Source organism: Alternaria burnsii (genome assembly GCF_013036055.1).
Source record: "Alternaria burnsii strain CBS107.38 chromosome Unknown 746, whole genome shotgun sequence".
Classification (NCBI taxonomy): Eukaryota; Fungi; Ascomycota; class Dothideomycetes; order Pleosporales; family Pleosporaceae; genus Alternaria; species Alternaria burnsii.
The window spans coordinates 1,484,808-1,510,039 of record NW_024066109.1 but is presented as its reverse complement, the minus strand read 5'-3'; the positions used below and the strand labels follow the sequence as shown (position 1 = coordinate 1,510,039).

General features: G+C 50.8%; 11 protein-coding genes across 11 annotated transcripts; 6 read left to right on the top strand and 5 right to left on the bottom strand.

Annotated features, from left to right (window-relative positions):
* Nucleotides 1-434: 434 nt before the first annotated feature.
* On the top strand, nucleotides 435-2,692 carry GT037_003070 (uncharacterized protein; the record flags this gene model as incomplete). Its single annotated transcript, XM_038928117.1, has 5 exons — nucleotides 435-551; nucleotides 630-975; nucleotides 1,021-2,069; nucleotides 2,119-2,323; nucleotides 2,370-2,692. 5 exons carry the CDS (start codon nucleotides 435-437, stop codon nucleotides 2,690-2,692), a joined length of 2,040 nt encoding a protein of 679 aa, XP_038789395.1.
* A 761-nt stretch (nucleotides 2,693-3,453) lies between these two features.
* On the bottom strand, nucleotides 3,454-5,524 carry GT037_003069 (cleft lip and palate associated transmembrane protein 1; the record flags this gene model as incomplete). The annotated part of the gene is made up of 2 exons (XM_038928116.1): nucleotides 3,454-5,418; nucleotides 5,477-5,524. 2 exons carry the CDS (start codon nucleotides 5,522-5,524, stop codon nucleotides 3,454-3,456), a joined length of 2,013 nt encoding a protein of 670 aa, XP_038789394.1.
* A 474-nt stretch (nucleotides 5,525-5,998) lies between these two features.
* GT037_003068 (uncharacterized protein) lies at nucleotides 5,999-6,805 on the top strand (the record flags this gene model as incomplete). Its single annotated transcript, XM_038928115.1, has 3 exons — nucleotides 5,999-6,060; nucleotides 6,116-6,320; nucleotides 6,389-6,805. 3 exons carry the CDS (start codon nucleotides 5,999-6,001, stop codon nucleotides 6,803-6,805), a joined length of 684 nt encoding a protein of 227 aa, XP_038789393.1.
* A 625-nt stretch (nucleotides 6,806-7,430) lies between these two features.
* On the top strand, nucleotides 7,431-9,434 carry GT037_003067 (alpha beta-hydrolase; the record flags this gene model as incomplete). The annotated part of the gene is made up of 5 exons (XM_038928114.1): nucleotides 7,431-7,673; nucleotides 7,726-8,103; nucleotides 8,165-8,930; nucleotides 8,981-9,163; nucleotides 9,238-9,434. 5 exons carry the CDS (start codon nucleotides 7,431-7,433, stop codon nucleotides 9,432-9,434), a joined length of 1,767 nt encoding a protein of 588 aa, XP_038789392.1.
* A 701-nt stretch (nucleotides 9,435-10,135) lies between these two features.
* Nucleotides 10,136-11,786, bottom strand: GT037_003066 (mfs general substrate transporter; the record flags this gene model as incomplete). The annotated part of the gene is made up of 4 exons (XM_038928113.1): nucleotides 10,136-10,473; nucleotides 10,535-11,169; nucleotides 11,219-11,564; nucleotides 11,615-11,786. 4 exons carry the CDS (start codon nucleotides 11,784-11,786, stop codon nucleotides 10,136-10,138), a joined length of 1,491 nt encoding a protein of 496 aa, XP_038789391.1.
* Nucleotides 11,787-12,328: 542 nt separating this feature from the next.
* On the top strand, nucleotides 12,329-13,318 carry GT037_003065 (d-3-phosphoglycerate dehydrogenase; the record flags this gene model as incomplete). The annotated part of the gene is made up of 1 exon (XM_038928112.1): nucleotides 12,329-13,318. One exon carries the CDS (start codon nucleotides 12,329-12,331, stop codon nucleotides 13,316-13,318), a length of 990 nt encoding a protein of 329 aa, XP_038789390.1.
* Nucleotides 13,319-14,131: 813 nt separating this feature from the next.
* On the top strand, nucleotides 14,132-16,086 carry GT037_003064 (uncharacterized protein; the record flags this gene model as incomplete). Its single annotated transcript, XM_038928111.1, has 5 exons — nucleotides 14,132-14,665; nucleotides 14,727-14,851; nucleotides 14,898-15,046; nucleotides 15,099-15,271; nucleotides 15,319-16,086. The coding sequence occupies 5 exons, from the start codon at nucleotides 14,132-14,134 to the stop codon at nucleotides 16,084-16,086; spliced, it is 1,749 nt and encodes a 582-aa protein (XP_038789389.1).
* Nucleotides 16,087-16,146: 60 nt separating this feature from the next.
* Nucleotides 16,147-17,045, bottom strand: GT037_003063 (uncharacterized protein; the record flags this gene model as incomplete). The annotated part of the gene is made up of 2 exons (XM_038928110.1): nucleotides 16,147-16,634; nucleotides 16,760-17,045. The coding sequence occupies 2 exons, from the start codon at nucleotides 17,043-17,045 to the stop codon at nucleotides 16,147-16,149; spliced, it is 774 nt and encodes a 257-aa protein (XP_038789388.1).
* Nucleotides 17,046-18,315: 1,270 nt separating this feature from the next.
* On the bottom strand, nucleotides 18,316-19,482 carry GT037_003062 (p-loop containing nucleoside triphosphate hydrolase protein; the record flags this gene model as incomplete). The annotated part of the gene is made up of 3 exons (XM_038928109.1): nucleotides 18,316-18,447; nucleotides 18,495-19,338; nucleotides 19,391-19,482. The coding sequence occupies 3 exons, from the start codon at nucleotides 19,480-19,482 to the stop codon at nucleotides 18,316-18,318; spliced, it is 1,068 nt and encodes a 355-aa protein (XP_038789387.1).
* A 1,345-nt stretch (nucleotides 19,483-20,827) lies between these two features.
* Nucleotides 20,828-22,374, top strand: GT037_003061 (acid protease; the record flags this gene model as incomplete). The annotated part of the gene is made up of 2 exons (XM_038928108.1): nucleotides 20,828-20,899; nucleotides 21,016-22,374. 2 exons carry the CDS (start codon nucleotides 20,828-20,830, stop codon nucleotides 22,372-22,374), a joined length of 1,431 nt encoding a protein of 476 aa, XP_038789386.1.
* Nucleotides 22,375-23,539: 1,165 nt separating this feature from the next.
* GT037_003060 (uncharacterized protein) lies at nucleotides 23,540-24,737 on the bottom strand (the record flags this gene model as incomplete). Its single annotated transcript, XM_038928107.1, has 2 exons — nucleotides 23,540-24,572; nucleotides 24,619-24,737. 2 exons carry the CDS (start codon nucleotides 24,735-24,737, stop codon nucleotides 23,540-23,542), a joined length of 1,152 nt encoding a protein of 383 aa, XP_038789385.1.
* Nucleotides 24,738-25,232: the final 495 nt, after the last annotated feature.

Here is a 25,232-nt window from a genome sequence, read left to right as displayed (position 1 = left end):
CACTCGCCTGCACTGCAACTGCGCCCTTGACGTAGATCAGCCCCAACTCTTGCGACCTATCCCCACTGCTTCTTTGAACTCTGGTTCGCTGCGAATCTCGTAGAAATCGCTGGCGCATCTCAATCTCTGCGCGCGGTCGCATTCTAGATTGAATCGCGCAACAGTCCGCTCCCTCACCCTACACAACACGTCAGCGCAATCCCCCCACTGCGCATTGCATCTCGCGCTCAGCTCGCTCAACTGCACTTTTCGTTCTCCAGTCATCGTACTACCTAGATCTGTCCGCTTCGGCTGTCATCTTGCGGGTTCGAGTAAAGTGCTTGCGGGTTTGCCATCTCGGTTCTCTCACCACCGCGCTGAACTCTTATAGCACGCTATCACCGACACGTCTCTTTCTTTCGCATCAAGTCTGATCTGGCTCGTTGAACCTAATCATGGCAGCCATGGACGAATTAGGCACGCAATTGCAGTCACTACAGGCCCTCAAGCCGCCCGGTGTCACACCAACCAAGATCAAGGCTATCACGCAGCTATGCGTAGACAACATCCAGGTATGCCAGTCGCGAGGACCTCCTATACATCTTCCGTGCACATGGGACACCGTACTAAGTATTTCAACTCACATATAGTCTCATTCCGTAATCGTTCAAAAGATCGCCCAACAGCTTCAGAACAGCGTCGCCACACACAAGCTAGGAGTACTATACGTCGTAGATGCAGTCGCCCGCCAATGGGTTGAGAGAGCTAAGCAGGCCGGTCAGGCTGTGTCTAAGCATGCCGCCCAAGGAACATATGCTTCAGGAGTGCAAATGATGCGAGACGTGCTTCCAGCTATGATGCACAACTTGATTCAGTCAGCTCCAGAGACACAGAAAGAGAAGATCTCGAAACTTTTAGACATATGGGAGCGTGGCCAAACCTTCCCGCTCGACATGCTCGCAGGCTTCAAGCAACAGCTGAATGGAGGCCAAAATAGTAGGTCACGGCCCGTACTTCAGTCTCCATATAGCTAACCAGTAGGGAATGTAGATGTGCCAGCGCCGTCAGAGCCGCCTAAGAGCAACGGCTCAGCCCCAATCTTCAACGGCCACACTAACCAACAGCCACCACCACCACCACCACCTGTAGCTATGCCCCAACCTCCGCAGGACCCCGGTGCTCTTTTCGCCGCGCTCGCTGGCGTTGGTCAGCATAATGGGCAAACTAACCCCCCATCTGCAGCAGCCTCTCTATTTCCTTTTCAGCAGAATATGGTACCGCCCCCACCTCCTGGATTTATGCCTCCGCCACCTACTGCAGTAATTGGGCAGCCTAACATGCCTGTTCCACCTGCTGGAACGAATGAGATCGTGACTCAGATTTTAAAGGCCATGACTGCTGGCTCTATCCCACCGGATCAGGCAATACAGGCATTGAATACATTGGCTATGGCCCAAAATGGCGGAATGCCTATGCCGCCTCCGGCTGTTGCGCAGACATCACAGGTTCAGCCTGCTGTACAGAACGGTAACCAGGGAGACAGATATGATCTGAACGATACTAGAATGCGAGATCGTAGCAGATCGCCTGACTATCAACGTCGACGATCGCCTGTGAGATCTCCACCGAACCCGAATCGGCGGGAGAGTCCAACATATGGTGTGTACGATCCCAATGCAGGTCCTGAAGGCAATGCACAACGCTTTGAGCGAGGTGAGCGCGGTCGTGGTCGTGGTAAACAGCGGGGAGGTCGTAATGATCGTAATGAATATCGCCAGCGTTCTCCGCCGCGACGGCAACCGAGTCCACCTAGAGCAGCGTATGGCCAGTCAAAGTATATTGAGTGGGACGAGACTCTTCCGCGCGATCACATCAGGGTTCTCAGTCGTACATTATTCGTAGGTGGTGCTGGTGGGACGGAAGGTGAGATCCGAAGCATATTCGCTCGTTTCGGTAGAGTCCAAACATGTATTGTCAATCAGGATAAGCGACATGCCTTCGTCAAGATGTTGACCCGCCCGGATGCTGTTGCTGCCAAACAGGGTATGGACACTCTTCAGGATCCCGCTGCGCAGTCCAAAGCGCGCCAGGTAAGGATATTGTTCTTTGAGTACCTGCCTCACTTACTAACGATACTAGACGAGATGGGGTGTCGGCTTTGGTCCTCGTGATTGTAGTGATTACACCACGGGGATTAGTGTAGTTCCCATTTCTCGTCTTACGGATGCTGATCGCAAGTGGGCTCTGACCGCTGAGCATGGTGGAACAGGTGGCCGGCCACTAGAAGGAGGCATGGTAATCGAAGAGCCTGACATCGAGATTGGTGCAGGTGTTTCATCAAAAGGTATGCATACCGATCCCTCCTTCGTCAGACGACTAACGAAACATAGCCATCAGCCGACGTGTACCGACTGATGCCCCTCGTGGTGGTCGCGGGGGGTTCGGTAATCGAGGTGACTTCAATGCCCGTGGAGACCATAACGGACGTGGTAATTTCAACGGACGAAATGACTTCAGTGAACGTGCAGATTTCGGACGCAACGATCTCGCTGGCGGGCGTGGTGGTTTCGACAACAATGGTCCAGCCAAGTTTCGCAAGCAAGATCATCGTGCCGTCAACGACCCACGACACATTTCGCCCCGGCCTGAGCAAGGCGTTGCTGTCCCACCTGCAGTACCTGGCTTCGGGTTCCAGTTGCCAGGGTTTTCATGACTCCCACAGGGATGACTTGCTTTCAACACAGTGATTGTGCCGGCACTCTGATTTAAATCACTTTTCTGTACACAACTATCTTCCAACCGACTAGCCTGCGAGAGGTGATAGTCTTTCAACACGCGTCTTTCTGGCCTTTGTCCTTTACGAATACGTTGCGAGCATCATCGGAACCGCGGTAATGCATATCCACGGTAGACCGCTTGCTTTCCTAGTTCAAGAGCATTGCAAGGCGTTGCGGCTGCGATTGCGATTGCGACTACCTGTTTTCCAGTCCAGCACTGGCACACGGTGTGAGCGAAGATATCCCAAAGGTCTCCCAAATCAACCAGCCAAGTGTACCAATACGTTAGTTTGCATTCACGCTTCGGCGGTATATCCATAGTATCTCTGGTATATCCACCCTGGTTACTGACCTTGTAATGAAAATACGATATTCTATCTTCGCCCAGTTCTCATCCCGTGCATCTGCATATCACGCTTGTTTGGGTCTGGTACTGACACATAACTAACATGCACGTACCCAACAGAGATGTGGCGGCTAGCGAGAAGGAGAATCAAGCACTCTGGCAGGCTACAGGGTTTGGAAGTCGGCATTGCATGGATCAAGATGACGAAGGGATAAAATGCATCTTAGTACCAAGGCTTCTGATAATAGACATAGTGATAATTTTCCTTAATGAGTTTCACCAAATCATACGATACTGTATAGCTATTAAGTTTCCTAAACAAGACCTATTGCCTCATGTTTAAGGAGAGCTCTATTTCCTCTTGGTAGCACCGCTCTTCTTCTGACTACCTGTCGCCTGTGCTTCCGCCTTTTCCTTCTGCACCTTCTCCAGCTTGTCAGCGTCAGGCACCTTCAAGCTCTTATCGCCACCAGGATGCGCAGCGAGTGGCTTGTTGGCATCCTTCTCTTCGACCTCCTCTTCATCACCACCCTGTCCAAACTCGTTGATACGGTTGTAATCGACCTTGTACTTCCAAGTCTGAAACAGGTAAACGAAGAAGATGACGTCGTCACGGAGAGTAGCCAGACGGTGCAGAGTAGGCATCTTGATAGTGAAAGCGAAGAGGTCGTCGATGAAGGTGTTGAGGAACTTGTATGTCATGGCGCGTCCGGGCATGTGGGCAACGGACTGCAGGCGGTAGTTGATGTAGAGAGCGGGGACCATCATGAGGAAGCCGTAGGCGTAGACGGAGCCGACGAGGGTGGTGATGATGAAGGAGTACCACGACTTATGTGTTTCGTACATGAGAGAGTAGATTGCATAGGCGATGAGGAGAGGTACGGCGACCATGTATAGATACTTGAATGCGATGGCGTCGTATTCTTCTGTCTTCTTCTCTGTATCGGAGAGGACGTGCTTGTCCTCGAACACAATGGTGTACGGAAGCAGAGAGCCGGGCGCTGTTTGCCGAATGCGCACATTGACTGACTTGGTAATCTTCCATGCTTCGATTGCCATGCCCATACCCTGACCAAAGAGGATCATGTAAGACGTATTCTCGTTGTTGTCGATGAGATAGAGGAAGATGACGGCCTGCATGAAGACGTTTGCGAGGATAGTACGGACTGAAGTTCCAACATTGTCTTTCTTCTTGCGCCAATGCTGAACGTCGTTCTTGAAGGCGAGCATCTCGAAGATCATGTGGAAGACGGAGACGACTGCGGTGATGGCGAGAAGGTATGAATTGCTGTCAATGAGGATCTCTTTGAACATCTCCATCTCAGAGCCATCGCCACCTCCGGGGGTGGATTGGCCGGCAGCGGCTGCCCTGGCGTTGGCATTGAGGTTTTCATCGACTGCTGCGAAGATGTTGTACTTCCAGTGGGCAAGGTTGTTGAGCTTCACGTTGAGTGGGAGGGTTGTGACAGTGTCGTTCAGCTCAATCATGTGCTTTTTGAGCTGCCAGAAAGTGTTTGTGAAGACGATGGGATAGTACCAACTGTGTTGACCAGTCGGATCTCGTGCACCGGTGGCTTCAATTGTAATGAATCTCCTTGGACCGGGATGCATGGTGGCGTACTGCATGGTGCCCGCGTCGGGGATTAAAGAGACGGTGAAGTTGGGATGGTAGTAGGAAGCCACAATCTTTGGCGCATTCTTCTCTTCTTCAGTCTCGACGGCGTCTCTTTCGGGCATATCGCTCAGCAAGTTCCTGGTCTTCGCAATCTTCTTTTTGGGCTGGTATTGGGACAGTGGGCGGATAAAGTGATAGGCCTTGCTAGTGTCATAGCCTGGCTGCGCGGGATCGAGCACACTGCCGCTCTGCGCCACATAGAAGTGAGCAAGTAGAGTGGCATTATGTTGCACCTCGCGCGGAACCTTGAATTCAGTATGGATCTCTCTGTTGTCCTTGTAATCTCCAAACTTGAAATTCTTCTCGTCAATCAATAGCGATTCCTTGGGCATCGACTTGAGCGGGGGCATGGCGACGGACGAGGAGATGTACATGGCGATGTCCATGTCAATGCCAGCAGGCCACATGGGCGCAACAGCATACGGGACAGGGCTCCACTGAGCGCCAGGATCGAGAGATTGTGGGCGCTGTTCCCACGCGGGAATCACGACATTGCCAGATGGCTTGACAGAAGCGACGGAGCCAGTTTGCGCGGCATCGTTGACGGCGGGGGTGGTCTGAGGGGACTTTGGCATGATGTACTTCATGCCACCCTGAATAAGCATGAAGATGCCTACGCTTTGCGCGATCGACCTGAGGAGCTATTGTGAAGCCGTTAGCTGGGTATCGCAAAGTGGAGGGGTCTCGTTGGCGACATACACTCTTGCCCTCCTCGGGCGGTGCGGCGGCTGCTTGTGCCTCTGGCATGGTGGCGGCGTGCGGAACAGAAAGTCCGTCTCGAGTAGCTTGCTAGGTGGAGAAGGATGATGGGCTCGCGATGAGGTCTGAACAGATAACCTGGAGATTTCCCGAGGAATTGGCGCTTCCCAGAGGTCCGTGCCTACCTATCCCGGCTCAGGGTCTAGCCACATGGGCCAGCGAGATCCCGGCCCAGGTGGCAGTGACGACATGCAGCTTACCGAACTGCATACCCTTTAGAGTCTACCGCTCTCCCAGGGACTGCAACCATGAGTCGGCAAGATGATTAGCCATCAGGTGCAGCCTGACTCACTCTGACGCCTTGGAGCATGGGACTGTTGCCTGAATCTCTCATTATTTGAACCATTCTTTGCAGCCTCGTGCCCCTACCCCTCACTCGCCTCAACACGTCAATTGCTGCTGACAGCTCTCGTTCCGACACTAGCTTTCTCATTCCGAACACTCACCAAACACCCAATCGACATGGCAAACGACGACGCGACAGCCAGCAACGGCTCTACCCACCAGCCCGTGGTTGCTGTATTGTACGTCGAACAACAAAGAGCCAGCCAATATATCTATTTACTAACCGCAGTACAGTTGCGGCGCCTCCAGTGGTACATCACCAGTCCACATGGAGGCAGCAAGGTCGCTTGCACATGCCCTCCACAAAGCAAACACCAAGCTCGTATACGGTGGCGGCACGGTTGGCCTCATGGGTGAGGTAGCACGAACCCTTGTTTCGCTGTCCGGTCCCGACTCTGTTCACGGCATCATCCCCGCCGCTCTCACCCGACTCGAGCAAGTAAGTTGGGGACTGTACGGAATCTATGTGAGACATACACTAACATCGCTGTCTTTGTCTTTGAGCAGAATCATGACCCTACCAATCCTACCGGCCACTCCATCGACTCGGCAATATACGGACGCACTACTGTCGTCAAAGACATGCACACGCGAAAGCAGATGATGGCTCAAGAAGTCGTCAAGGGAGGACCAGGTGGCGGCTTTGTCGCTCTGCCTGGAGGCTACGGCACATTTGAAGAGTTGATGGAAGTCACCACTTGGAACCAATTGGGCATCCACAGCATGCCTGTGATAGTCTACAACGTGGATGGCTACTGGAGCGGCCTTATTGAGTGGGTCAAGAACGCTGTGACCAACGGCTTCATTGCACCCACCAATGCCGGAATTCTCTCCGAGGCTCTTAGTGCTGATGAGGTGATGACATGTCTGAAGGAGTATGAAAATGCACCTGGACGGTTCAACCTGACCTGGGAGGAGCAGTAACGGAATGCGTTACAAAATTACAAGGAAACCTCAACGTTCCGCTAACCATAAGCTAGAGCGTAGCTGTGTCTCGGAGGAGACCGGTTGGTCACGATTGAGCTCTCTCTTTTGGCCAAAAGCAATGCATGGAGAGCAGATCGTCAAAGTACGTCTGCGCGAGGTAAACAGAAGGATGTGAAGAGAGCCCTTATTTCCACCATTAGATCCACATTAGACTACATCTTAGAATTCAAAGCAACTGTTTCTATGCAGAATCTGCCGACGGGTTTGGTATTATCCGACTGCCCGCATAAGCTAATGAGACATTGGGAAAGTCCTTGCACTGCCCGTAACGACTTATCATCGGCAATAACGTCGTGCGGCCGAACCGGTTAGGTTGTGTACACAATACAGTGTGGTGCTGGTTCTGTACGAGGCATCTAGACCTATTGAGGCAGGAGCAAAACCATTGTCAGGTGCGCGAGCCACTTTGATTCGATAACACCCGCTCAAGTCAAGATAGTGACCTCAACGCGCATGCGACAAGCTTTGACAAGCCTTTTCCAAGACTGCTTAAATACGCTAGGGTAATGTCGCTCCTGCACTTCCTTCATTGTTCTTGCGCAATTTGTTTGCAGCTGTTACGATGCTTACCAAGTCAGTAGCAACGCCTTTGTTGGCGCTCTCAAGTCTCACCTTGCAAGTTGCTGCTGTTTCTCACAGGCAATGGAGCAAGCGGAGCGATCACTTATACCTACCGAAAGAGACTAGCGACTACAAGACCGCTACCGCTCCGAACAATGTCACCATTCGTTACAAGAACCCGGGCATCTGTGAGACTACTCCAGGCGTGGACAGCTACTCTGGATATGTCGATCTGACACCTGATGTATGTACTTTCATCACACATAGCTTCGAGGTCTGCTCCTAACATCCTTCAGGTCCATGTATTCTTCTGGTTCTTCGAGTCCCGCAACAACCCTGCATCCGACCCATTCACTCTATGGTTGAACGGAGGGCCTGGCTCAGATTCGCTCATCGGTCTGTTCGAGGAGAATGGACCTTGCATGATCGATGACAACCTCACAGCAGTATACAATCCTTACAGCTGGAACAATGTCTCCAACATGCTGTATATCTCGCAGCCTGTCGGGACAGGTTTCAGCTACCAGAAGCAGGGTGTAGGAAGTTTCAATTCGTTCTCTGAAGACTTTCATTACAACTCTAGCGAATGGCCTGCTACGGGAAGATGGCCCCTGTTGGAACCGCTGAACACCGGCACAATTGACACTACTGACCTTGCTGCAGTTGCCGTATGGGTGAGTTGAATCTCTACGCTGAATGTCGGTGGCTTGAGCTAATTTCACTCGAAAAATGCAGCACGTCTTCCAGGCACTTTTGGCTACCGTTCCAAAATTCGATGCGAAGATCGGAGACTTGAATGCTGCAAGAGACTTCAACCTCTTCACTGAGTCATACGGTGGACATTATGGCCCAGCCTTCTTCAGCTACTTTTACAACCAGAACTTGAAGATTGAGAACGGCAGCATGCCTGGCTACCCGCTTAACTTCAACTCTCTCGGCATAATCAACGGTATCATCGACGAGTCCATTCAGGCTGAACACTACCCGGAATTTGCCGTTAACAACACGTACGGCATTAAGGCGTACAACGATACTGTCTACTCGTACGCCAAGTTCGCGAACAATATGTACAACGGCTGTCTCTACCAGATCGATCTTTGCCGAGCCGCTGCCGAAGGCAATACCACTTACTACCACGCTGATGCAAAGATCACGGAGGCAGAGTTGACACCTGGTGAGATGCAGATTTGCAACGAAGCGGCAGATATGTGCCGTGACAACGTCGAATCTCCCTACTACTACTATTCTGGTCGTGGAGTCTATGATATTCGACACACTTATGAAGACCCAACACCACCTTCTAACTACCCCGGCTATCTCAACCTAGGAGAAGTACAGGATGCTCTCGGTGTTACACTCAACTACTCTGGTAGCAATGGTATCTACTACGCGTTTCAGAACACGGGAGACTTCATCTACCCGAACTTCAGGCTTGATCTGGAGTACCTGCTCAGCCAGGATGTGCGCGTCAGCCTGGCGTATGGCGATGCTGACTACATCTGTAAGATTCACCGTCTTTAACAACATTAAGGAATCTGCTAATATGGTTAGGCAATTGGTTCGGTGGTGAAGCCATCAGTCTAGCAATGGAATACACACATAGCGATGAGTTCCGTGCCGCGGGCTACGAAGCCATGGTTGTAGATGGCACAGAGTACGGCGAGGTACGCCAGTACGGCAATTTCAGCTTCGCGCGCGTCTACGAGTCGGGCCATGAGGTTCCTTACTACCAGCGTAAGTGTTTTTAATTCAACTTCTTTCCGACCTGCTTAGCCGTACGATGGTGTTCGCTAACATGGGATGCATAGCTGTTGCCGCATTGGCTTACTTCAACCGTACCCTCTACCACTATGACATCGCAACAGGCGAGGAGAAGGTTACTGCTAATTTGACCACGTCTGGTCCGGCGAACGCAACGCACACGAACTCGTTTGTCCCGATCACGTCGTCCTACATTCAGGCTTTTCCCTCGCCCATTTACCCTGCGACCACGTCGGTATATTAAGCTACGGCACCCTATATAAGCTCGATACGACCTTATGTGCGAGTACATGTGACGTAGTCACAGCTCTTGATGTAATGTGTATAGCCATCACGACCTATAATGAACACCATGCGTATGATACGTTTGTTTCGCACCGTATACGATGACCAACGAACCGTGCTTATCGATTCTCATCGCACTAACACGTCATCTGATGTGTCGTGTTGGTAGAGAATATCTCAAGCCATGCGGTGTCACATATCGAGCTAAAATGGTACGCATCGAATCAAGGATTCTTGACCTTGTTCCTGAATCAAGATAAGATACTACAAAACGAAGCTTTAAGTGATTTAGGATGCAATGTTGCGCACAACGTAAAATGAAAGGAGGCTGGTACATAGTTCCGCATGCGCTTCGATGACGTCATCACATCAGGGAGGCTGGGACGTACATTCCAGCGCTTCCCCTAACTCGTCATGTCGAAACGGACAACGTTCATGCAGACTTGGAGAGACGCATGTGTGTGTGCCCGGTATTGGAATACAACATGACAATGGCCCATGTGGTTGTGGAACGCGTGCTGAGGTGAGAGCTCAGAGGTGGAATTATTGGTAAGAGACATCAAAAAATGGAAATCAGATATATAGCTAATATCCATATTCAGGCCCTGCTCAAACTCCAACGGGTCGCCGCGCCGTATAACACTGGTTCAGAGCGCGCATTCAGTAGCTATACCTGAAAAGAGCATCCTGCAACTCCGTGAGATCTGAATCGACACTTACGCCAACTTGATCTGAGTCTTCACCTCGGTGAACAGAGACATCTCCCGTCGCTACATCTCTTTTCTTGTTGCTCGCTCTTGCTGTGAAGTAATGGACTACGAAAAGAACAATCAAAGCACACCAGGCGACTACACTGGTGATGCATCCCTTGGTATAACGGGGTGCATCCTCCTTTTGCCATAGCTGAGGTCCGGTGATACAACCAACTGTGTAAAACACGAAGAAAATCGCGCTCACTACCGACTTCTTGGTGTTTCCTTTCACATTCGAAGCCATGACTGGATATGCATGTGTGGAGTCAGTAGATGTCTCACATGCAGTTCGTACAAGGACACTTACGGCCTACAGCCACGCTCAGCGGGGGCGCCGTGGAGCCAGCAAACCACGTGGCGACGACAATGCCCCAGCTGTTGCTAGCCGGCAACAGGAGGAGGAGTAGGGTTCCCATCAAAGGCATCGATGCGACGAAGATACCGACCAGCCAGCGGGAGTTGGAAAAGTAGGTAGGGCCGAGGGCACCAATCCACACCAATACGAAAGAAACTCCACCTGATGGCAATCCGACCAACATGGTGCGGAAAGAGGTGAAACCGAATCCTTTAATGACGAGGGACGAGAACTTGACGATGGGAGTTGGCAGCGTAATGCAGAGAGCCATGAGCGCATAGAGCCATGTGCGTGGGTCGATAAATGCTTCCTTCAACTGAGTGGTGTCAAAGGAGGACCTATCCCGTGTCGCACGATCGACAGCAAGACGTTCAGTAGCGATGGCGCGCTCGCGTTCAGTGAGAAACCAAGCGGTGGTCGTGCTCCGTGGCATGAAACTGACAAAGAGGATACCGCAGGCAACTGTGAGTCCACCGCAGATAAGGAAAAGCACTCTCCAGGATGCCAAGGCAAGGTTTCCGTTGCCAATACCGTACATCATGGTACCACCGACGATCTGCGAGATACCGAACATAGAAACCCACGTGCTGTATGCATATTAGTGAACGCTGTAGACAGAAGATTTAGGAGCCTTACGCGATACGGATCGGGTGCTCGCTGCGCTTGTACCAGCCACTCGTGATTATCATGAAAGATGGCGCGACTGCACCTTCGGTCAGACCGAGGAAGAAACGAGCAACAGCAATTGTTGTCCAGTTGGTGGTGGCGCCCAAGCACATCTCTGCGATACCCCAAAGAATCACTGTGATTCCGACGAACAATGTGATAGGAAATCTGCTCATGAGATACGCCGCAGGGTACTCGGACACGAATTGACCAAAGTAGAAGATGGAGATGGCCCACGAGAACTCTGAACCAGACAGTTTCAGATCTTCCTCAAGACCAAAGACGGCGGCATAGTTGATGCTTTGCTTGTCGAGGTCTTTTTGCTGTGTTAGAAAAGGTCTGGTCAGAACAAGGGGAAGAGCCTACATTGAAAGAAGTAAACAAGAGCCATGAGAGGAAGGATGACACGATCAAGCTTCCTCAGAACAGCTTTCTCATCTTTGGGATCGATGTGGTAGGTGACAATCAGACCGCCCTCGAGTTTCTCGCTTGCCTCCTCGACCATCTCGATACCACGCTTTTCGATCGACTCAGACATGGTAAGATGTTGCACAGTGAGTGTACTTGTCGCAAGGTGTGGTGATCTCTTTATCGGATAAGAAGTTGACTTGATATGCTACCATGAAATTTTGACCTTTGAGATTCTTATACTTCGAGAATGTGGCCAACTCCAGACTCTGTTTGCGCTGGTGGAAAGCCTCTAGGGATTTCCCCATGGGGCGCCATCTGTGTGCGGAGAACATAGGGCTCAAGTTCACGTCGGATGCTGAAGCCGCACGCCCCTAGCGTGCTAGACAATCGCCGGATGTGACAGCCGCACTTCGTAATGGCTGCTAAAGGACTCAACACGCCTCGGATGCCGCACCCGACCACAGGCTACTTAGGTAACGACCAGGAGTTTGAAGCACATCTAACTATCCTAACATATAAGCCATGGAAAAAGTCCCATTCTGAGTCGCGTCTCTCAAAACATTTACAAGTCTTTCATTATTTACATCGAGAAAACACTTTTATCGATTGCTTCTTGAATCGTACTTTCATTTTGGACTACCTGTATACCGGCTAATTTGAACTCTCAACATGGCACCCTCTCGAATTGGCTACGCCGAGACCTCTTCAGACGACGTCGATAGATGTGCGGCAAAACCTAAGCAGAACATCTATCTCCTCGAAAACTTTCCTGAGGAGGCTGTCCGCCATAGCCAACGTCTTTTTACAACGATACTACCCGATGACCCCGAAATCGAAAACTGGCGCGACAACGCAGATGCCATTCTCGTACGGGAGAAGACAATTACGGCGGACGACATCGCTTCCACGCGAAAGTTACGCGCGATCGGAAAACAAGGCACTGGCATCGACATCATCGACCAAGATGCATGCGAGAAACGTGGAATTGCCATCCTCAATACCCCTGGCGTTAATGCACAATCGGTTGCAGAGCTTGTCCTCAGTCTTACAATGGCAGTTGCGCGACAGCTACGCGTTATATCCACAAAACAGGCAGCAGGGTTAGAAGTTCGAAAGGAACATTGCTGTGGCATGACACTCATTGGAAAGTCCATAGGCATTGTTGGCATGGGCAACATTGGTACAGCCGTTGCTCGCATGTTCAGCGGTGCGTTTGGGGCTTCAGTCTATGCCTGCGATCCCTTCGTGTCTACTGAAGCATGGGCTGATATTCCACATACAAGGGTCAATCAGTGGGAAGACATGCTGTCTCACATCGATGTCCTGACTATTCATGTACCGCTCAATGCGAAGACAAGAGGCATGGTATCTGCCACTCAGTTCAAGATGATGCGGCAAGGTTCGATTTTAATCAATGTTGCGCGAGGAGGTATCGTCAATGAAGATGACCTGGTGGAAGCTTTAGAGGAGGGTCACATTTTTGGTGCTGGTCTGGACTGCCATGAGGAAGAGCCTCCGACACTGCAGAAATATGAGAAGCTGTGGGCAACAGGGAAGGTTATCAGCACCCCACACATCGGTGCAACGACAGCAGAGACGCAGGTGCTCACATCTATAGCTGCACTCAACAACGTACACAAGTTTTTGAAGCTCGCATAGAGCTTGCGATCTGCAACAATGGGTCGGAATTTGGTATTTGTGTTTTGAGGTCATGAGGCTTGGTGTTCAATGTAACGGACTAAGGAACTCGGAGCAGATCCAGGTCGGGTTCAGCTAGCGGCCTTTACGTAAAATGGGTCTGCAGTAGGGCCTTGGGACTTCTTGTCGTGACAATTTCATGTCTAACCATAAGACTCGACCTAATACTTCCACTCTTGCATCCTTACTTGTGTCCTTTCCATCTGATCTTACCACAGCATGATGTATGAGCTATGAAATCATCTGAGCCCGCAACCAAACGAGCTCGACTTTCTGCTCCGGTTGAGGAAGTTGCTCGAACACCCCAAGCGTGCGTAGTGAAAGGTCTGCCATGCGTGCCAACTCGACACTCATAGTAAAGCAGGTGCACATCCTGCCGAGAGCGGAAGATCAAGTGCTGTGGCAATCAGCCATGTCGCTACTGCGCAAAGAGAAATCTCCAATGCACTTTTGCGGACAATGGGCGAAGGAAGCTGTATTCGGTGACGTGAGTGACTCTAGGGCCGGAAACGGAAGTGTCTTACGTGGATAGTTATGTTGAAGGATTGGAGAGAGAACTTGCATCTGCTACCGCGACCGCGACTGCAGAGAGCCTCGCCAACAGCACCCCTCCAGCTGCTACATCCCGCAGCACCGGTTCAGTGGCCCCTACAGCACAAGCGAACACCGAAGAACTGGACCATAGTTTGGGTACATCATGTAGGTCTGACAGTCGTCCAAAGCATTTTGACATGGCCTCATTATTGTCTTCTAGCGATCGTCCTCGAGCCAACCATGTCTTCAAGCCTCAACTTCGGGTCCCGTATCAAAAGCCTACACTCTGAGAATGTAACGGATTCAGTCGGTTCTACCAGTATTTGCGATGCCAGTCCGGACAATGTTTACAATCTGGAGCCTGGGGGTCTTAAGCACCGAACAACATCCACCGACATTACATGGCCGAGCGAGGAACAGGCGCATGACTTACTCAATACAGTCCTCGCATCTATTGGGAGCTTGCAGCATCTGATCGATCCGAGATCGTTTTCTGACAAGCTCTGTAGCTTTTATGAAGAAGACTCGAACCGAACAGGCATTGACGATCTTTGCTACATTGAAATCCTCATGGTTTTTGCCTTGGGTGAACTATTACAGGGTAATATGGAGGAAGGTTCATCATTTCCTGGTGCCACCTACTTCCTCGAGGCTGTCAGTTGCCTACCTTCGTTATGTGATCTACGAAAATCGGGTACGTTGGCAATCGAGATCATGGGTTTGTTCGCTTTCTTCCTGCAATGCTCTGATCGGAAAGACGATGCGTACGTCTATGTAAGCTACTTCAATCTCGTCCTCTGAAACTGTTACTATCGTCCTAATAACACTACCGAAGGCTGGCGTGGCGCTGCGGCTGGCCGTGTCCAATGGTCTCACTCGCGATGATGCCACAGTTCAGATGAAGAGATCTGAGAAGACGCATCGCAATCGCTTATGGTGGACCATATATATGCAAGAGAGGTCATTCATCCAACCTGGATACGTAGCATTTTCTGACTTGTCATAGGAGACTAGCTGCCGCAACAGGTAACCCTGTTGGTATTCTTGATGACAACATAACCACCAAATTGCCCATCGAATCCGCAGGTTTCTCACCGACACCGGCACTGAAGATCAATATCGAGATCGCGAGGTTGAGTGGTTTGATCACACAGGGTGAGTTGCTGGTCATCCTTCATTTCATGATCACGCAGCATAACATCTCCAGGACTATATGGACTCAAGGGAAGATCTGAAGGACAATTCCTGCGCACTGTACACGATCTCCTTGGAGAGCTTAAGTCAGTGAGAAGAGACCTTGCAGCTGAGTTTCCATTAGAATTCGCGAACGCTTTTACCGTTACAAGGACGAGTGCGACACTATATCTGATGCTATTCCAGGTAATGGACGTCTGAGTACATTCGGAGCACGCTGACTGGTGCTATAGGCTATTATACTGACAACAAGACCAATTCTCTTCCATCTCGCTAAATCGAAGCTTCAAGGTAACGACACAGATCTTTCAAGCAGTGCATCTTCCACTCTGCACGTGCTTGCAGCGACGTGTATAGAAGCTGCCGGTATAACTTTGGACATTCTAATCTCGCTCGAGCAACAGGAATTGCTCGCTAAATTCGGATATTTCGATTTGGATGCAGCAGTCTCAGCCGCTTTTATCTTCATACTTGTTGAGAGCCTTCAGTCTATTGGATCACCTCGCTCAGGACTCCATGGCATCCGAAGTGCGACAAGAATACTTCAATATCTCATCAAGCATGGCAACAAAGCTGCTGCGAAACGCATGTTAGATGTTGAACATATCTGTCAGCACCTCGGTATTAGAATTAGTGTACTCACTATTGCCGGAAGTCCTGCTGCTGCTGCTGCTGAAGGGCCATCGGATAATTTAGATCATGGAGCCTTATGTGATCGTCTACCGTCTGCGGAAGATACGACAATGTCCAACAAGTCACACGCAGCAGATACGTACCAAGAGCCTACCTTAGCCACTAATTGGCGGCAAGCTCTCTTCGAACTGCCAGATCATACTAGTCGCTTCTCAAACAGTCTGAGATACGACAACGAACCGTACGATATACCCTCTATTGATGACATCGGCGATTTCAACCTCGATTTTGGTAACGACTTCATGCTGACAGGGGCCGACGAGATAGATTGGGAGGAATTCGAGCGACAAATCCCGCGCAATCAATGAGAAGATACACAAGACCTCTGGAGAGAGTACAAAAAAATGAAGAGAGAAACCATGTTTGCTTTACTTTTGTAAACTTCTTAATAAAGCAGAGTTTACCGTTCCGCCTTGCAACAACAACCCAACATCCTGAGCACCCACCACCCACTTTGCGCCAAACTCATTGATCACGCGCTCCAATATATCTGGCCTATGGTATAATCCTGCAATACCCATAATCTTGCCGTGTTTTCTCGCAGCTGCACCCACCTTTTCCAGCGCGGCTAGGAAGTATGGCGCGTCCCAATCACCCAGAGTTCCGATTTCTGAAGCTAGGTCGTTGGAGCCGACGAGGAGTACATCGGCGCCTTCTAGCGCGGCGATATCGTCGACAGCTGCAAGAGCGTCCGCCGTCTCTATCATGATGAAGACAGTAGAGCCGGTTGCGTTCATCTGCGCAGTCATGGTGGTGGTAGGTACGGGAGCGAATTCGAAGTGAGGGAAGCCGGCGCTGATCGATCGTTTGCCCATGGGAGGATATTTAGAGATGTTTATTGCGCGGAGAGCATCATCTGTTAACATTGTATTTGTCAGCCATATTCAATTCCAGAAAGATGATTCTAGCGGGATTCTAGCCAAAGGGTCAGCGGTAATGAGGGAGACCTGCCAACTGTGTGAATATGCGGAACAATGATACCCATGGCTCCAACATCCAACACCCGTTGTACGAACCCATTACCGCACTGGTGTGGCACGCGAACGAAGGGCGTGATTCCAGCTGAGTTTGCTGTGATGCATAATTGATTGGCATCTTTGATTGTCATGGCTGTATGCTCCAGGTCGATGAACAACGAGTCATAGCCAGCTGCTTTGGCAATATGCACTATCGATGTATCCGACGTTATCTTGATACCAAATGCGGTGCATATTTTCGATTGCGCTGCATTACTGAGGAGGTTGTTGGGGGCGATTGAAGAAGCCATGGTAAGTTGTAAATTGTGAGATTCAAGCAGGAACAGTGTATAAGAAAAGGAATATTGAGAGTATCTGCTTCTCCGAGTCAGGGCCTACCACGTACTCCTTCAAATATCTATTGTCTTGGGCCTTATTGTTGATCCGGTCGCACTGCACAGTGGGGTCTCTAAATGTGAAGTACCCCACGGATGTCGAAGCCGAAGTACGCTAGTCTCCTCATCTCGCCCCAGGCCTCTCCCTCACAGGTTATCATGCCTCCAAAATGGGACGGTGCACGGGTGCAGAATGCATCGTACTAATCAGCGCACCTTGTAGTCTTGTCCAACAATTCCGCAACGTTTTTCCGACATCGGATCCCATTATCCTCACTGTGCTCTCCCTTCGCAAACACTGAACCATAGCAGTCTTCACATATGGATGCGATTATCCTGTCTAGATGGACTCTAGTCCGCGTCACTAAAAGCCTTCGCTATACCTGTATCCGATATTGTAATTCATGATAGTCTGAAATTCACTCTTTAGGCTCAGAGGTTTTGTCATTAATGCTCAAGTCCTGTCGCAAGATACCCTGGTGCGTGCTGTTAAGGGAAGAATCTATCGGATTAAGGTTCGTTGGTGCAACTTGGTCTGTATGTCCGTAATTCAGCTTATCGGTTTCACCTTGTGCAGTCAATTGACCTGCGCTGGTGGCGGCAGTGTGCGTTGTTGAGATGGTAGTGGGCCGCTTCTTCTGCTTCGAAGGCTGGGTCAGCAACCATGCCAAACGGGTTGCCACAACAACCACGATAATGTTGGTGAAGAGTTCAAAACGAAAAGTTCTGCTGGTAGGTCATGGGCGATGGGCAAGATATACTATACGAGGATGGTGAGCTTCTGGCGCAGTTGAGACATGATTGTGGGCACGGTTGACGAGCTGTAGTTTCTATGTGTGAGTGAAACAGTAGTGTAGGCCCGGATAGTTGCTCGCTTGCATAGAAAAGCTGCAGATAGACGAAACAGCAAATTTGTGTCAAACATGCCGAGAAGGTTCTGTTGCAATCTTGCAGCACGTAGGCAAGCACACGAACGTGTGTGCAATATCTCCAGTAAAAGACAACCAGACTCGGCGAAAGGGACTGAAAAAAGTCACAAGGCATGGAGGCGGGCGATGAGAGAGGACTACGATTAGGAGTTCTCAGATAGCGTGTATACCATGATGCGTTAGGATAGGCCCATGTTTGGCCACATGTGAACGCCAAACTCCATGCTAAATGCTGCAGATGCTCCAAAGGAGTTGTTTTACTTCGACGTCGTGGGGAGGGCGAACAGTTGCGGCTGCATGTTGATCTTGCACAAGCGCGCAACGCAGCCGGATAATTGTAGAAGTGTTTGCACGCCTTCGAGGATGCGCATATGGGTGAAGCCAATTTCCTGTTCCCCATCAGCCATTGCATTTCGTCTGAGTTAACAGCAATTACCTTGATGAACTCCAACTTCGCGTGCTCACTCAGCGTATCAATGGTCTTGGTAACTTTGAACATTGTGCTGATAATATCGTGGCATGAATATCCTAAATCCCAGAGCTCTTTCAACGATGCCAAGGCATCATCGATGCGCTGCTCATGGCACGCCTTGATCATGGCTTGCACTTTGATGGGATGCGGGCTGTCGACCACTCTGAAGACATTGTCGCCGTTTACAAAGCCGAAACCAGCGAATGTCGACTGTAGGTTGTTGATAGCTTGTCGCATATCTCCCTCGGCGGAGAAGACGAGTGCCGCAATCCCATCGTCTGAATACTTTACGTCCTCGGCCTCGCAGATCTGCATAACGCGGCGCACGACTTGCGCATCGGTAAGGCGAGCGTATCTGAGTATGGCACATCTCGACTGCAGCGGCTCAATGATCTTGTTCGACTGGTTGCAAGCGAATGCAAATCGTGTTGTTGCACTGTAGATCTCCATTGTCCTCCTCAGGGCTTGCTGCGCACCGCTGGTCATGCTGTCCGCCTCGTCCAGAATGACGAGCTTTTGCCTGCCTGGTGCAAGTGTGACTTTCTTCTGCGCGAAGCCCTTTATCCTGTTGCGTACGACGTCGATACCACGCTCGTCGGAGGCGTTGAGTTCGAGAACAGCCTCTTTGTAGGCGTCACCGAGGAGCTGGCGTGCGAGACAGAGGATGGACGTGGTTTTGCCGATACCAGGCATGCCAGAGATGATCATGTGTGGCATGTTACCGTCTTTGGCAATGATCTTGAGGCGTTCAATGGTTTCAGTGTTGCCGACGACATCATCGAGGTAGACGGGACGGTATTTCTCTACCCTAGGTGTCTGTTAGTTTGGATGAGCTGCGAAGGGCGCGAGTAGTCAATTACCATGGCAGTTCATAGTTAGCACCACCAGCAGCATTGGGGTTTGGTTTGACACCATTGCTGGCAGCTGCTTTGGAAGATTCGGCTTTGGACATTTTGGGCTGTGGGTGTTGGTCTGGGGGGGTGACGCGGAACACGCGATGCTCTGCAAACGCGCTTTCACGGGTCGTCCTTCTTGGGACTAGTGCTCACGTGCAGCGAGGATCGACCCGCAGCCCATCAAGCCTTTCGCACTAAAGATAGGGCGATGTGCGTGCGCGGATGCGACGTCACCCTTGCAGGAATCGTAAGTAGTACGATCAATTTACAGCGACATACTTTTCTCATGTCGAGTACCAATGGAGAGCGAGTTCAACATGGCTCATCGGCTTTTTTTTTGCTCTTTACGCAGGGGCCGAGATAATTACTTCTCGGGGCTCTTCGCTACCGACGATGATGCTACGCCACACAGATACGATCCCAGGTACCGGTTCCTGCAGGGGCGTCAGGTTTCAGCCTCAAACGTCTTTTTTCTCGAGAGGCACAGCGCTTTCAGGCGTTTCTTGACCACGCGGTATCTCTTGACTCCGGGCGCCTGGGGATACCATCTGGGGACTCACCGGCCGCTAGGCTACTGGATTATGCATCGCATGTTTTAGTAGCCTTTCGATGGACGACGGCGTCAAGACACTGTGGTAGACCATGTGACGTACGCGGCTGACGGAAGCCCGGCCGAACGCGCAGCCTACAATACAAACTCAAATACCACGAGGTAGCTATTGTGAAGCAGTATTTCCCGACGTTTTCTCATGAGTATGAATGTTTTGCGGTGTTGATACTGTTTGCGCCATATTCGCCTACTATGTACTGACAAGGCGCATGCGACACAGCGGCAAGGCTTGTCAGATCGGCACCAAGCGCTTGGCTGGGCCATGGAAGCGGCGTCAAGGCGAATCGTCTCGTAATAGAGGCACCGCCACGCCCTGCGGATCTTCCATCAGGGCACACACAAGTCCTGTTGGTTGCAGGCTTTTAGCCCCGGAAATGTCGGCGGCTGCCCATGTTCGTTACGTGGGCAGCTGCACTAAGGGCCACAGGATCCGTAACAATTCCAGACTTGACCTCATCATACGCGTCGTCATCACAAGGCTCGAACGCCCCCTTCGCCGACTAAAGCCTACCCGCCTGCGCCTCTGCTACATATTGGCTTTATCCCTAGTCGCTCTCCAGTCGTCCTTCCCCTGTTGCTATTGTTTCCCTGTTGTCCACTATTCTCGTGTGCTTGTACAACGCTTCGCTCTCTGCGACTTCAACTGCAATCTCAAACACGATCCATAGCTGCCTTCTCTCAGCTCCGACCACTCGCGCGTCAGGTTTCACCAAGCCACACCAGAGACTGTTTGTAATCCGTGGTATACATCCACGACACAGCCCTAGCATCGCATTTCCAGGAACAACATCATGAAGTACTCGACATTCCTGGCGGCGCAATTGGCGTCGTCGGCCGCGGCAGTGAGGCTTGCACCACGAGAGGTAAGTGCGGCTCTTGGCATCCCCAGCATTCCAGTCCGAAGCGAGATCCTTCCGAAGTCCTCCCATATAAGCGTATAGACGCGTCTCTGCGAGCCATCGTACTAATATACACCTAGAATCCGCGAGTGGTGCGCCTAGATACTCAGCGCCGGAACATCGTCAACCCCGTCGCACACGACCAGCTACGAAGACGGCAAAATGTCGTCCAGGAGACGCTGGACAATCTCGAGACGCTTTACTTCGCCAACGCAAGCTTAGGTACTCCTGAGCAGAACTTCCGGCTACACATCGATACAGGAAGCAGCGATCTTTGGGTCAACTCGGTCAACTCGAATCTGTGCAGCCAAGGCGGCAACCAGTGCGGCCAATCTGGCACATACAACGCAAACGACTCGTCAACATACAACTACGTCAACGGCGCTTTCAACATATCATACGTGGATGGATCAGGCGCATCGGGAGACTATGCGACAGACACTTTCCGCCTCGGCGGGCAAACAATAAAGGATCTGCAGTTTGGCATCGGCTACGTATCAAGCTCACCAGAGGGCATCCTTGGAATTGGTTACACCATCAATGAGGTCGCTGTAGGCCGCGCAGGACTGGACCCATACCCAAACTTGCCTCAAAAGCTGAAGGATGATGGCACCATCAACTCAAACGCATACTCTCTGTGGCTGAACGATCTGGACGCATCTACTGGAAGCATTCTCTTTGGTGGCGTGGACACGGACAAGTACCAGGGCGAGCTTCAGACACTACCTATCATCCCAGAGCGAGGACAGTATGCTGAGTTTATAATTGCCCTGACTGGAATGGGCCGCGATGGCAAGAATGGCTCCATCTTCGAGAACTCAAACGTGCCCGTCTTGCTCGACTCTGGGTCTTCGTTGATGTACTTGCCCGATAACGTCGCGAGCTCGCTATACCAAACCTTTGACGCTCAGTACGACGCTTCGCAGGGGGCTGCCTTTGTTGACTGTGATCTTGCAAACCAGCAAGGCTCTCTCGAGTTCAACTTTTCTGGTGTCCAGATCTCCGTCCCGCTCAACGAGCTTGTCATAGTTGCTGCTGTTAGCCGCGGACGACCCGTCTGCATCCTCGGTATTGGACCTGCCGGACAATCTGTCGCTGTTCTTGGTGACACCTTCCTACGGTCCGCATATGTCGTCTACGACCTTGAGAACAACGAAATATCTCTCGCCCAGACCAACTTCAACGCTACTTCTGAAAATATTCAAGAAATCCGGGAAGGCTCTGACGGTGTACCCAACGCAACCGGTGTTGCTGGTGCGGTATCAACTGCAGCGGTCGGCACTGGCGGACCCCGAGTCAATGGCCCTAGTGTCACAGGTGGTGGAGGTGGAATCGAAACCTCCACTGCCGCTGCCATGCCTGTTGCAACTGCAAACCCATGGATTGGCGGTGCAGCGATCGCTGGCGCAGGTATTCTGATGGGCTTCAACGGCTTTTGATGTGTAGATCACAATTTTCCTAATACCTGTCCAGCTTAATGAACTTTTCTTTCACATGCATATGTGCATTATTGGCGTTCTCAAGAGTGGCATGGAATCACAATCTCTCGGTTTCCAGAGGGACTTGCATATTAACCAACCTACCTGGAGTTAGGTATGGCGTCTATAAGAGTATATAGCATGTATGATGAATATTTCAACATTACTATTTTTCCAGGCGATATGTCTGTTCTTGAAATGCACTGGTGGTCGTCATGTTGCAGCGTCAGGCTGGACGGTGACGACGCCTAACAGGACGCGTGGTGCTTGCCGCGTAATAGTTTCATCGCCTGGAAATCACTAAGTCGACAGCTGCGCATCGTCACCTGCATAAAGATCTGGACCGCTCAAATCATCGTTAATTATTTCCACCAATAACTCAGTCTGCGTACAGTTGCCACCTGTATTACTGATTCTGTAAGCGTTCTTCTTAGCTTGAAGCCCTACTAAATGACTGCCAAAAGTGTCCATACCCGCCGCATTCTGTCCCTCTACCCAAGCCAACTCACCACTCAGTCATACCCAATACTTGAACCTTCAGTTTGATCACGCCTCCCCAAATCAGTATGTAACCCTGACATTGACGACGTAAACGATTCCTCCAATGATTCCTCTATTTCCCTGCTCGGTTGCCACAGTTGTGAACGTTGCATCGGTGGGGCCGGGCTCACATGGAGTGCGTGCACGATGCTGTTTGCCTGCTGTCTAGATTGTGCTTGTTGAGATCTTGACTTTGGAATGCGGTCGTAAAGCCATGCTTCTGCCCCACATGGTGCTCAACATAGCCTGCCCCATCTGTAGCGTAGCCTGTTGGTGATGATAAAGAAGACAAGAACAAAGGAAACATAGGCGTCCAGGCACCAGTGGCATGTCATGCAGAGCCAATCATAGCTGAGGCAGTATAGACTATGTCTGGTCATGGAAGGATTGAACGAGAGCGCCTACAGTCGTGTGACTTGTTGCTCTATGAGATACGGTCCATAATCGTTTCAATAGCAGAGCATTCTAAAGATTAGGAGACTACACAAGGAGAATGAAAGTTAATGAAAGGATAGACACGGATGAAAGAGGGCACAAAAAGTAGCAAAGAAGAGAGTCCCTAACTTCTGAGAACCTCGTACACCTATCAAACAGTATCGTACGTATCGTTACCATTGTGCCTCAATCGTCCGGCATGTATGTGCTCCGTCCCGACCTCGTTGCTCGTTGACCCGCTATTTAGGTCTTTCTTAAAGTACTTGCTAATGTATCCTCTCTCACCCCAAAGGTGGAAAGGATCCAACAAGCCCTTAAGCACACCCCTCTTCCTCTTTTTCTTCTCTGCCCTCGCCGCTTCTAACTCCACATCACTCATATCCCAGAACTGTGTCTTCTTATCCTTCCCCTTAGCCAAGCCCCAAAGGTCAAAGGGATCGAAGATGGTAATGATCCACGGCCTATCATCACCCCAGCCGGGCCCTTTTCGTTCAGTTACGCCATCGCGAGCCAGAAAAACGGTGTTGGAAGGAGGCAAGCGCTTTCCAGGGTGAAATATATTGAGTAGAGCAGTATTGAGTGCCATGATGACAGCTTCGAAGATCCAAAAGTAGATTTCGTTCTGATAGATAGAGGATTCCCAGCCGAGAATGTATTCGACGAGGCGGTATATGCAACGAATAGTAACAATAGAGGCACTCACGTACATGACGTAGAGTATAACTCGTAGATCCTTCTTGAGTATTCCGGCCTTGTTAGCACGTCGGTGGAACTGTGCTGCGAGAAGCCCAAAAGCACCGAAGAGTGCTGCTTGAAGACATAGCGACGCGGTGACAAGGTCTGAGCCGAGCTTTCGTTCTGCATCTGTAGAGCTGGAGTCGGCCATGCGCCAGGCACCTTGTCCGATAAGGATCTCACACACGCCATCGAGGCCTATGAAAGTTGTTGCTACACGTCCCGGGTGAAGAGGTGCCAGGTATGGAATGTAATAGAGGAGCCGTGACAGTATGAAGTAGTTTATGAGAGCGTACACTGGAGGTCCAGACATAATCAGTACAGTTGAAGCTATGAGATAAGCTAGATTGTCAGTGCTATAGGCACCAGCGAGTCGCACTGCGAAGCCACTAATCATCAAGAGAGCGGCCCATGGAAGTAACAGTGTTGTTCGCCATGACTTATGCTTGCTAAGAGGAGTCAGTATAATGAATCAGCAGAAACCGAAGTATTTACATTGTCTGCCAGGCATGTAGCGCTCCAGAGACAAAGAAGACGATGATGAAAACGATTGGCGCTGCTTTGTTTGGTGCGTAATACCAGACACTGCCAGGTGAATAATCTCCCATGCCCATCTTGAGAGCTGATGGTTTTGTTCAATAGATATAGAAGGTGAAGTCCAGTGAGTGTGACAGCTGAAAGATGAGAGTCAAATGTTGGGTCCCAAGAAACAAGAAGCATGCGAAATAAGGCTTAGAAAGACCCGAACAGAGTTGACAACATATTGCCCTCTTTCTAACATCGAACACTGCCTAACATTTATCGCGTGGGACCTACGACGGTGCACAATAGAGGCGCATATGCCAGACCCCTCACAGAAAGACGAATGCGACGAATGCGAAAACCCACGGGGCACTCAAATGCCGCATCACGAGCCCATAAGGCATAGCGCAGGGCTGAACGAGCGTGTTCATCGACTGGTGACAGGGTGAAGCGAGAAAAGTTGCTGCTGACCGGTGATGGATTGAGAGGCTCGCACAACAGCCATAGAAGAGACGACCACACGTGATGTGGCGGAGACCTCAACGCCTGAGCGGGTCTTCGCCGAATTTGGGTTAGTCGCGCCTAGC